This window comes from Sprattus sprattus, assembly GCF_963457725.1.
Source record: "Sprattus sprattus genome assembly, chromosome: 12".
NCBI classification, from domain to species: domain Eukaryota; kingdom Metazoa; phylum Chordata; class Actinopteri; order Clupeiformes; family Clupeidae; genus Sprattus; species Sprattus sprattus.
Genome location: NC_137910.1, coordinates 971,769 through 984,921, shown reverse-complemented (window position 1 = coordinate 984,921; position 13,153 = coordinate 971,769). Strand labels below are relative to the sequence as shown.

Sequence of the window (13,153 nt, the reverse complement as noted above, 5' to 3'; positions counted from 1 at the left end):
CACACACAAGCTGATGTGGCTGAGGCAGCTTCATTTCGGCTGCAACGTGAAAATAGTTTGACTGCAAGAGAATGCACGCCTCCCAGGAAGCTTCTGTAGCCTATGAGATCTTAATCTTATGAGACAGCAAGTCATAACTATGAGATACTAAGTTATAATTATGAGATTGTAAGTCATAGGTTACTTAGACAAAATGATGAGATACTAAGGTATAATTATGAGATACTAAGTAATGGTTGTGAGATAGCTATAAGTCGTAATTGACATACTATGTGACATTTTATTCTAGTTGCGGAATATTCAGATTGATTATCTGACTATGCGGTTATGAGGGACTTCTTGTACTGCCGGACTTTAGTGTTCCATGCATTTTTATCAGTGTGTGGGCCCACTGGGTATCGGACCATATTCTCGGGTCTACTGGCTGCTCTAGCAGTTGAACTGCGAGAAAACCAGTGGCCAAAATGGCCACAAACACGGGTTGCATTTTAAATGACCGTAACATCAGGTCAATTGCAGCTGTGAACTATAACCTCTCAAACATTTCCAATGCTAAGTTGCATCTTGTTGATTCAACTACAGTCACAGCCTATACCTCTCACTTAGTCAGTGATCTTCACTTTAAAAAACAAAACAAAACAAAGCCCACTAGGTGGCAGCAAATACTATGGGATTTAGTCCACCCATCAGTTTACTGTCTACTGCCAAAAAGTGTGATCACAACGAGACGTGTTGCTACAGGCGGCGTTTTTGAAGCGTCTGCGCCTATAACAACGTGCCTCATGCCCAATTTATACTTCTCCGTTTTCACGGAGACGGACACATGGGCACGCCTGTGTCTCGTCAGTGGGTTTGTCCTAACGTGTGTGTGTGTGTGTGTGTGTGTGTGTGTGTGTGTGTGTGTGTGTGTGTGTGTGTGTGTGTGTGTGTGTGTGTGTGTGTGTGTGTGTGTGTGTGTGTGTGTGTGTGTGTGTGTGTGTGTGTGTGTGTGTGTGTGTGTGTGTGTGTGTGTGTGTGTGTGTGTGTGTGTGTGTGTGTGTGTGTGTGTGTTTGTTAGTACATGGCATGATTGACATATTAGGGTTTGGTGCCCCACTATCTTATGGGTGGACAATATCCTGGTGGTGTAGTGGTAAGTATGCAGTTTGTGATGTTCATGGTAAGAGGTTCAAATCCCACTGTGGTGAAGTGGATCATGCATCTGACCTGTCCAATCAGAGGCCTGTGGGCAAGCACACCAGTGTATGTGTAACACTCACTCACTCACAGATGAAGCTCACTGAGGAAGCCTTCGGTGAGAAAAAGCATTACAAATCTAACCACTGAACCCCTCAGCCCCTGATTGACTTTTGTGGGAAGCTGATGTCAGGACATAGGCGTCATTTGGGACAGACAGGAGATAGACACAGACAGGACAGGAGATAAACACGCAGACAGGAGGTACATATGTGTCCAGCGTGCAGCTTTGGAGTGGAGCGCTGGTGGCGCAGTGGTAGTGTCCACACTCCACACCACCAAGGTCACCGGATCAAACCTCAACACAGTAAAGAAGGTGGAGAGGACCTGGTGGACTCAGAGGCCCTGAAGCAGGTGGGATGTCAGGATGGATTGCAAAGAGAAATACATGGGGGGGCTTACTTGGCCCCCCGAAACAATCTAGTAGAAAAGCAGAGGGTTATAGACTTTTTTCAACTTGACATATTAGAGTCAACTGCATGACTCGACTAATACTATGTCAAGTTGAAAAAAGTCTATAACCCTCTGCTTTTCTACTAGATTGTTTCGGGGGGCCAAGTAAGCCCCCCCACGTATTTCTCTTTGCAATCCATCCTGACATCCCACCTGCCTCTCCACCTTCTCTCCTGTGTTGAGGTTTGATCCGGTGACCTTGGTGGTATGGAGTGTGGACACTACCACTGCGCCACCAGCGCTCCACTCTGGACACATATGTACCTCCTGTCTGCGTCATCTTTTTCTGTTCAGGTCCAAACCGAAGGCTTCCTCAGTGAGCTTTACCTGTGAGTGTGTGCGTCTTCCCAAGGCAGTGTTTTTTTTTTCAGGTTTGTGTTACAATAATGGAGTTAGCCTTGAATGAATGTTGGTGCAATAGTGCAGGGGTTCGCCTTCTGTTTACCAGGAGGGGGCTTTGAACCCTCAGAGACAACAGTCCCATGGATCTCAAGGCCTTAGACTTAACCCCACATCCATCCTGGTATATACTTTTGATGTACATGCCAAGCTGATCTTGAACATGTTTTAGATTGGTAAATGGTCATATAAAGATGCTGTATTGAACGTGAACTGGGTCTGAAGATGTAAATGTAAATAGACTGGGGTTTGAAAACATGCTGACATTTGTTCATTGGGTTTTAAGACCAACGCCTTATCCCCACATCCATGATATCTACTGCTACTCAGCCTGCTAATTTGATTTGGAACGATCTGGGATTGAAAGTGAACTGAAGACATGAAACTTCCATCACATCTACTTTGAACCCACGTAGACAACTGTCTTTCATCTTTCAGACAGGTCACACGGCTAGTGATAGGCCTTTATTATTGAGAGGATGTGCTTCAAGTTAATTAAGGGATGTAGATGTTATAAAGAGCAATCTTTTACCAGGAGTGGGGTTCGAACCCATGAGGACAATCATCCATTGGATCTTAAGTCCAACGCCTTAACCACCCGGCCATCCTGGTACTGAAAGCACATGGTGATTAACCATTTATATTTTTACCTGAAGGGGTTAAACGTTCGGACATAAAAAAAAAATAGGATTCTATCTTATTATTAACCAATGTGGTGTAATGTTGTTCAAGTATATAATAGATGTATATTACTACTGTTGAAGATCATATGGGCCATCTAGTGTAAAGTCCACTGGTAAATCGGATGTTGGCGCTGTAGTAATAGCATTCATAGTTTACCGGTAAACCCTTATCATGGTTAAAGTATAATCCTGCCCACTGTCACAATAGGCAGTAGTTGCCACACCTTTGGGCTATAAATATAGCAAGCGTGCTCTCATCTCTCTCAACCCACAGGCATCTGGAATCTGCACCAAGGACTCTGCACAAAACAACCAAAGAAGAAGAACAATGCATTCCACAACCACCCTGCCAAATGTCAGCCACATTGGTCCTCACATTTGGCAGCAGCCAAATGTCAGCCAGGGTCCTCACATTTGGCAGCGACACACCCAACCCCAATCTACTTACCTGGGCTGGTCCATATTCACAACGCTTTGCTGCTGTTTGCCACTGGGAATAGCTGCCATCATCTTCTCCAATCAGGTATATTATATTATATTATACTATATTATGTTAATTGATAAATTGCCAACTGATTGTGCTCCCAATTCTTGATGATTCATTTCAGGTGTGTGTGTCATGTAACATTCTATACAAGCTGATGCACAAATAAATTGATTGAGTGTTTTCTCAGAACTTGATTGCAGTTGTGTTATTTGTCCTCCCAAATGTATAGAACGTTTCGTAGGTATATCTAGCAGTCAAGCTCTGTTTAACAGGTTATGGGCCCAGATGCGTTTGACGTTTGTGCACAGAGATATCCGGCGTGAGTAGGCACCGAGAGACATTTGTTTGTGAGCGAGTTTTGAATACGTGTCTCACGGATTGGAGTGCCAGCACCATGAGCGAACGTTCAAGTTCACGTTGGTCTCGTCTTGTGTTTGACGGAGACGAAAAGAGACGAAGACGGTATTATATTATAGGTATATTATATTATAGGTATATTATTTTATAGGTTTATGTATTAACACTATAGTTCCTTTCACTCAAGGGGAGTCAGCAGTGTCTTCATAGTCTTTGCTCATGCATGATTAGTTCACAGAGATCATTTCTGGTACTGCCTGTTACTGCCAGGACAGGACGAAAATCAGATGAAAGAAGCAGAAATAAAAATATTGTTTACTTGCATCTTAAATGCGTTGTCTTCTCTGCGCAGAGACCTTTATCCCACATGAAGATTACACATTTATGCTTGTTTTTTAGGCCTCAAATCCGCCAGTAGATTGTGGGAGGATGCACAATCAGTCTGTTTATGTGTTGGTGGTAGGTCATGCATGTTAATACATGATTTGGTCTGTTATCCTGGCACATTTTAGGTCAACAGAGCAAACGCCGTTGGGGATGTCAACAGAGCAATGGATTCATCTTGGAGAGCAAGAAACTTGAACACAGCTGGACTTATCATTGGGGTACTTGCCCTCGGGATACTTGTCCTCATCGGAAGCGTAACGTTGTTTATTCTCACGAAAAACTTCTGAAGGAAAGATGTGATCCTGGAGGACTGTTATGATTTTGTTATGATCTGCTGTCTACTCTGGGCCCTGTTCGGCGTACAACTGAAGCTAAGATAATTAATTTAGCTCGCAACTGGAGATTAACTAGCTCTCTAAATGAGAACAGGCCAAGCCGGTCTGGCGACGGGCGCTAATTTATTTTAACCTCAAGTTAATTTATCTCGTCAGCTAAATTGCGCGTGCACGTCTTGCTTCAAAAGGCAAGAAAGGTCGATCCCCAAAACCATGATTTTTTTGAAAGGTACAATGGTCTAAACTCAAAGAAAAAGACTATTTTTTTTCTCCGATAAGGCAGGATATGATCATGAACGCGTTATGAAGAATTCAAGACCATAATCATGTCAAAATTCAACACTCCTGCGGTACCACAGCAATATAAGAAACTGTCTATAGGATGTATAAGTGACATCTTTTCCTTTACCGGAAAGATACTATGGTGCAGCGGGTTGAGCTTATGGTTTGCATGCTGTAGATCATCGGTTCGACTCCCCTCACCCTCGTAGGTATTGTGGTTTTAAATCGCTTTGAATAAAACCGTCTGCTAAATGACTAAATGTGAATGTATTAATAAGAAATTCAATACATTTAAGCAATGAAAAAAAATTGTGTCTATTTCTCTCTTCTTATCATGCACCCACGTTACCATCCACCTCCACCATTCACTACCGCACAAACACTAGACACGTTTGCAAAACTAAACGTTTGCAATGATGTAAGTTAAAGTAGGTAAAACAACTTTAGCAAATATCTATTTGGGTCATGTGCTCAAATGTCCTGGGATCAAAGAAAACGTTAGTATTCATGTGCAAACTAAAATTCACGTCTCAGGCTGCACATGAAAGTTATTTCGGGTTTATCAACTGTACCAATGTCTCAACTGTACTAATAGGCTACCACTGTCATATAATTATGAGTGCTTTGTTCTCCGCATCGCCGACATAACAAAAATGAAGGCTACCACTCGCAAGAAAGTGATGACATTCAATGTTCGACGGTGGAGTATGCAATAAATGACTCGAGAAGGTCTTCTAAATGAATTATCCCTTGTCGGGTGGATCGGTAGCGCTCATACAAGAACTCATCATGATGGACAAATGGATCTTCTTGGCGATCGCAAAGAACTCTTCCTACGCTTATCAAACTATGACTCCTTGTCAATGGGATCCCTCCTTTTGGCGTGGGTGTGGCAAGTTTAGCCAGCTAAACTTTGCTTAGCCTGCCCTGGAGCAGGCTAAGGCTAAGCGATTAATTACCATGGTGATTGATAAAAAATTGCGTCCGCGAACTCGCTTAAGCGGTGTTGTCTTTTTTTAGCCTGGAATTTAGCTCGCTAAACTGCTTAGCGAGCGTCGCTGAATAGTACCCTGGACTATTATCACCTGTGAATTGAACCACTCTGTAAGCAGGAATGAATGCAAGAACTGAAGACAGAAACTATGGTGTTTATGTACAAGATTCAAAGCAACATGAGACCAGAAAAATTGAAGTTGAAACTTTCTTCATTGTATAAATGTGTTATAATAAATCCATCCTTTGGCTAAGTAATTTACTGTCCTGTAACTAATTACTTTATTCTTAAGTAATTCATGTGGTCCTAAAACATCGATAGCTATAGAATTATATATATATATTTCAAATTTAAATTTAACAAAAATAAAACAAAATATATTTATCAGAAATACTGAACTTAACTACAATTGGTCCCTTTCACAGAACAGTAACAGAACCCCCTTTTAAAGTCCAGATTTACGTACCCTTCAGTGATAAGCTTTAGTTTCCAGATAGGGATCGATTGTTTGCATTATAAGCAAATGAGCAAACAATCACCATTTTTATTTTACTAGCCATTGTGTCATTATGAATATCCATCTTAAAAATGGATGAGTGGCATGCAATACATTCAACAGAGACAGTTTTTTTTAACTTTTATTTTACAACACAAACGAGATAAATAAATGGCATTGGCAGAACATTAAGAAATAGTCTGGGCACCAGTATTGTGTACACTGGTTGAAAAATAAAGTCAAGTCAGAACATGGAAAGGAGTTTTCAAACACTCATCAAACGGTTGAAACTTTCAGAAACAGCCATGCAGACACACACACACACACACACACACACACACACACACACACACACACACACACACACACACACACACACACACACACACACACACACACACACACACACACACACACACACACACACACACACACAGACGTTTGACACTCTACTAACATTCATATCTCCAGTTTTAAGGTCGGATTCAAACAGTGTACAGCATCTCCCGCACAGAGCATAAGCTCTTAAGCCATTTAACTCTCAGGGTCTCAGAGATGGAATACTTCGGTATTTTAACCATTTATACATAAATTCTGTCAATCACTGACCTGTACAAAACCGGGTCTCCTTCTGTTTTGCAATTTTGCACATCACTCAGAGAAAGTGCCTCAATATTATTGAAAAGCTTACTTCAAAACTCAACTACTATAACTAAATGTGTAGCATTTTAACTGTATGGGTCATCAACTCACTCAAACAAATCCTATAATCTGTCCAAACAAAACTAACAACAAAGAAAAAGGTTCATCTTTGGTCTTCACCACCAAAAGCACGGCATTGCCTTTGCACCCTAGCACAAGCATAGCTTAGCACAAGCATAGCTTAGCACACTATGAAAATGGAAATTGGAGCCAAAACACATAAACTGGACCATTTTAAACTTTCTTTCACTTCTGTCGAGTTCAATGAATCAGTAATGAATTGCTGACTGAATTCAGTAAATCACCAAACAAACTGCTTGTTACATACACAAACAATAAACAACAAACAATAAACAACACAAGGATCAAAAGACTTGAAGAAAGAATTAATCAGTATGTTCAGTACAGCAGTTTCACACATGACCATTCCCCTGCGTTTACAAAATTAATTATGATTTAATAATTGAATTAATTATAGTTTATTATTGAATTATTTAATTATGATTGGCACACCAAGTTGCCTTTATTTCCACCGGCAGCATAATACCAAGCAATGCCAAATGTCCAAAGTTTCACAGAGATACTGCTGTGTCTGTACTGTAAAGCACAACCTGTGTATAAGATGATTTAATGTCAATGTTTGGGAAATTAAACATCTACTGATTCCAGGATAAGTGAACTTATCTTCAGCATGTAATCCATCCAGAAGACAGGTTTTAATAAAACACTTGCATTTTGTGTTATGATCATAGTCGGAGACAGACATGCAAACCACCAGTCACATCACGCTTGCACACGCAAACACTTCAATCAAGTGGCTTGACAAAAACAGCATAGTCCTGATTATCTGCCTTCCAAAAGATAAAAACAGGAATGGAATGGGCATGTCATCCAAGGGTCATGTATCGCGTCTATAATAAATGGCACAACATCTGATTTTTTGTACTACAGTATATGCAAAATTTCAGACAAAAACATTCAGTCATCATTAAAATAGATATGTATATTCTGAATATATTAAGCATTCGAATAAATAAAATATACAATGATTCACAGAAATAAACAAATGGCCACTACAATAAATACAATAAATAAATATAAATAAACATAAATAAACATATTGGCCACTATGATACATCATTTAAATTAATTAAGTATGCAAAAGCTCTGATTCAGTAAAAAAAAACACATAAATCAGTAGGAGGAGAGCAGAAGTACCACACGAGTGCTAGCATGGTCAATATAAACATAAACAACAACAAAAACACAAACAACAACACAAACAAGGCCAAGTTTGCTTCCTCCCTTCATTCCAAGTCTACGTAAAAATACTCCTGACCTCCAACGACCTCCAGACGACCTTCAGGGACACGTTTCCAAAAGGGTCACGCCACGCCTCCCGATGACACACCTCACAGGATGATGTCATAGAGCCGATGACACGCCTCACAGGGTGATGTCATAGAGCCGACCCACCCGACCCAGCCACTCCCTGACAGCGTGTCGGACCTTGGGGTCGGTCACGTGACAGGTCAGCTGACTGATGCAGGGGAACACGGTGGCCTGGAGGGCGATGAAGGTCGGGTCGGGCAGCAGCAGGATCTGATTCAGGACCGTCAGGACCATGGTGGTCCATGCCTGCCCAATCACACACACACACACACACACACACACACACACACACACACACACACACACACACACACACACAGCAGAGATTGATTACATAACGCAGAAGTTTACACCGGTTACACCTGCCCAATCAACAAGGTGAAAGAGACACTCATTATTTCAGGTTTGCAGAGCAATGGCCTTTTTCTCTTTTTCTAAAAGTTATACTAAAATCATAAACACAGTATTATCCTCACACCTATCCCCTCATCCACCCCAGCCCTCCACCCATCCTGTCCCGCTCACCTGTATCTCACACACACACACACACACACACATACACACACACTCTCACAAACACACACACACACACACACACAGACACACACACACACACACACACACACACACACACACACACACACACACACACACACACACGCTCACCTGTATCTGTGCCTCTGCGTCCCTGAGGGAGACGTTGTGGGAGGAGCTTGCCATGGATCCCGAGCGAGGCCTCTTCTCCTGCCTCAGCACCTCGGGCCCCGCGCTGAACGAGTGCCTCATGGGGCCCGGGTCCACCAGCTGCTGGGGCCTCTGTGGTGCGGGGGACTCTGGGTCCCTCAGCGAGCCTACCTCACTGGGCTTGGCCTCCCTGGCGAAGGCTGGGTGTGGATGATGGGAGAGAGGATCAAGTCAAAGTCAAGTCAAAGTGTTTATTGTTGCAAGCACCAAATTGCTTCAGCACAGCAAAATTCTTAAGACTTGGCCAGCAACATCATCTACGCAGTAGACGTCATACAGATAACAAGGAACATTTACCCAAAAAATAACATATAACTCTGTAACACTATAACAATAAAACATATAACATATAACTCTGTAACACTATAACAATAAAACATATAACATATAACATATAACTCTGTAACACTATAACAATAAAACATATAACATATAACTCTGTAACACTGTAACACTATAACAATAAAACATATAACATATAACTCTGTAACACTGTAACCATTAAACATATAACATATAACATATAACTCTGTAACACTCTAATAATAAAACATATAACATATAACTCTGTAACACTATAACAATAAAACATATAACATATAACTTACAACAATGAAATGATGGATGGCTCTGCTGTTGTGGTTGTTGTTGTTGTTGCTTGCGGCGCTTGTACTCGATCATGAGTTTGGTGATGGTGCGGTCGGTGGCGATGGTGTAGAGCTTGTTGCTGGCGCTCTCCCACCACTCCTTCTTGCGGCCGGTGGAGTCGGCGCGCTCCCGTGCTCCTCCGTCCGCTCGGAGGTGGGGCAGGCTGCCACCGTAGATGCCCGCTGAGGGTGGCGGCGGCGTGGGTAGTGGAGGCGTCTGCTGTGGCGTCTGCAGTGGGGGCTCCTCGCCCGGCGTCTCCACCTGTGTTGTTGCAACTTTGGAAGTTATTCTTGACACAAAGATGCATTAAAATGCCAACCACTTAAATTTGATTTTGCTGACAAAAGGTGGAGTATACTTAAGCAATAAGCCCCAAGAGGCCGTGGTTTGCGGTGATTTTAGAACAGGTAAGGGGAGTTGTTAGGCACGACGCAAAGCGGAGCTTATTGCTTTTCTAAAACTGTTACTACAAATATTTTATATGGTTTCATAAATAAAGACAATTCAATTTAAGAAACAATAGTTTAATGATAAACCGTCATTTTTCCGCCACTAAAAAATAAATAAATAAATCGTTGCTACGCAACCCTTGAAGCAACGCAACAGCCAGATGGAACACTCTATGAATACACAGCCTTGCCTTGCCATTTGCTGCGCAATAATATGGAATGTTATCATAGAATGTTATGAGGACAAATTGTAGGGTTATGCTGGATTTTACAACGGCTTTTAGCCAATCACAATCAAGGATTTGAACAATCAGTTTTAGAATCGTACTTTTATATCACTGGGGTTGCTGCAGCGGAAGCTATCCTCGGACGGGGTTCCCTTGCTGGAGCGCCCTCCGGTGGTGGAGGGGGTGGGCGTGGAGCTCTCGGAGGGGAAGAGGGGGAGGAAGAAGAGTGGGTCGCCGCCGCGGTGACCAGGCGTGGGCTCCACACTGCCGCTAGCCCCCAATCAATCAATCAATCAATCAATCAATTTGTTTATTTGATCAAGAGAGACAGTGTACATTCATGAACATTAAGATGTAAATGCACCCAATTATAGTCAAAAGGCTAGTTTCCACTGGCAGTCCCCCTGCCAGAGTGAAAAAGGCTATACAACCTTAAAAAAAGGCATTTACGTATATATCAAACACATAAATCAAAATCAGACAATAAATCAAAAACACATTTTGTTTAAGTAACAAATAAGTAAGTAAATAATAATAATTATAGTAATAAATAAGTTTGCGACTCTGAAGAAGACACGCCACACACCCAGCGGCCCCCAGGCTGCCCTCGAGGTCCAGGTGCATCTGGATGTAGTTGTTGCTCAGGTCCATGCTCAGCTTGTGGAGCCGCCTGACCAGCCACGCCCAGTCCATGCCGCTGGCCGGCTGCGAGCTCAGGGACGGGATGGTGGCGCGCCACTGACGCTTGTCCTTACCCCGAGGCGGGCTCACCTGTGTTGTTGCAACTTTGGCAGTTATTCTTGACACAAAGATGCATTCAAATGCCAACCACTTAAATTTGTTTTTGCTGACACAAGGTGGAGTATACTCGTACTTTTAAATCACTGAAAAATCATCTTTACAATACTTACAATGGTTTATGTAAAACTAATCCTGTGCGCTGGACTTAAGTTACTCTAAACATGTGAGTAAATGGAGTTCATGATGAGTATATATATAAACAAGTTCTACCTGCGCCGTCTCCTCAAAGATGTCTTCGTCCTCTGAGGAGCAGGGCTGTGACGAGTCTGAGCTGCCCTCCTCCTCTTCTCCCAGAATCCTTTTCACCTGCTCCACAGTCAGGTTCTCCTGATTGGTCAGCGTGGCACACAGGAGTGCCTAGGGGTTGGGGGTCGTAACCATAACGATTTTGATCACAAAATCAAATACAAGTGTCTGTTTGGTGAAATATAAGATCATTACTGTTGATCTACATTGTAGATTAATAATTTGTATTTTTTAGTATTTATTTTATATTGGTTTAAATTGGGATTACAATATTTCAAACATTCTCATTAAGCATATATACAATAACATAACCCAAACATGTTGAACAAGAATGGCAGGTATAAGGACTCCACTGGTAACCACATGTTACCATTTACCAGTTAATGATACCAGTTTGCTTTGCCCCCTGACCTGGAAGTAGATGTTGAAGCTCATGGCTGACTGGCGGTACAGGTTGGCCGCCCCGCTGACTCCAGACACCTTCATCAGGAGGTACTTGAGGCCGGGCCGGGTGTCGAAGTCCCGGGCCGTCTGGTACGAGTCCAACAGCAGGTCGAAGATGATGGCCAGGTTCTGCATGGAGATGTAGCGCAGGAACCCGGCGGCTCGTGGTGGTTCTGAGACGGGCGTGGTGCGCTCCTGGCCGTCCTCTCCGGCGCCGCCACCGGACCCTTTGACAAACTCCTCCAGCAGGATGTCATAGAGGTTCTGAAGGAGAACCTGGTGGGACAGGAGGCTCACCACTATGGTTCTGAAGGGGATCCTGTGTGGAGAACAGAGCAGAACTGGAGATGTTTGTCGGGATGTTTTCTTTCGATGTGATCTGAAACTATCAGAGTGTGTGGAAGAATCTTAGAATGGTAGAAAGCTTTGACTATAGGTTGATAAAAACGAATTTATCAATTCAGCTGATCATAAAAACTTTCTGATCTATAGTATTAATGTTGTCAATCTACTGGGACAAATTTAACAATGCCTCCCACACGCATCTGAGTAGGACTCATGACCAGACATGCTGAAGCTAGCTACATCGTATATTCATGTATTCATCCATCCATCCATCCAATACATTTATTTTATGGAAATACAAATGGGCATGCAGTTTCTTATCCATGTTATTTGCTATATGAAGCAGAAACCCCCCCATGCAATGCCAACACACGGATGCAACTAACTTAGTTTTTTCAGTTCTGGAAGAGTTACATTTCATCTTACCCAATTTTCCTGTGGGAAGTCCAGCATGAAAAGGAAAGTAAGTTAAAAAAGTCCAGCATGAGACAAAAAGTGAGTGGGAATTCAACATTCCTCAAATTCCAAGGATACAATAGAATTTGACTCCAAATTAGTCTTTACCACCAAACATGAAGGTCCTATCTCACGCGTAAAGTTGACTTGGGTTCTAGTCATCAGTCGAGCAAAGAATTAATAATGCAGCGGAATGTTGGACACCAGAGCCTGTATTCCCGGAGCATTTTATCTTATATAAGAGTACTCCATTATGCCCTTGAGATTCAGACGGTAACTTCTACACTAATTCACCTTATACATTTAAAAATATTATAACGAGGAAAGATACAAACTGAGATTTTATGTAAATGTAGGGGTGCAATAGGAGTCCTCTTGACTAGTTCTTAGTTCTCCCAGACGTGGGTGCAACTCTAGCAAGACGTTTACCAAAGTTAGGATTGACATGCCCGATATTTTTAGGAGTTTCTCCTAAATCGGCAGGTTAAGAGCTCATTTAAGCCTTCAGATGCTTTGGGAATACAGGCTCAGAAGTAACTGATCATCATTCATTTCAATATATGAAAGACAACACCTCTATTTAACTTCAG

General features: G+C 42.3%; 1 protein-coding gene across 1 annotated transcript in view; it reads right to left on the bottom strand.

Moving 5' to 3' along the window:
- Nucleotides 1-8,130: 8,130 nt before the first annotated feature.
- arfgef3 (ARFGEF family member 3) overlaps nucleotides 8,131-13,153 on the bottom strand; it is a 56,196-nt gene continuing 51,173 nt past the window's right edge. The window contains exons 33-39 of the mRNA XM_080849493.1: nucleotides 11,730-12,081; nucleotides 11,283-11,429; nucleotides 10,858-11,042; nucleotides 10,382-10,535; nucleotides 9,556-9,856; nucleotides 8,870-9,093; nucleotides 8,131-8,449 (exon numbers count right to left, since the gene is read on the bottom strand). Coding sequence (XP_080705619.1) covers nucleotides 8,258-8,449; nucleotides 8,870-9,093; nucleotides 9,556-9,856; nucleotides 10,382-10,535; nucleotides 10,858-11,042; nucleotides 11,283-11,429; nucleotides 11,730-12,081 — 1,555 coding nt within the window. The 3' untranslated portion in view covers nucleotides 8,131-8,257. The remainder of the gene's footprint in view (nucleotides 8,450-8,869; nucleotides 9,094-9,555; nucleotides 9,857-10,381; nucleotides 10,536-10,857; nucleotides 11,043-11,282; nucleotides 11,430-11,729; nucleotides 12,082-13,153) is intronic.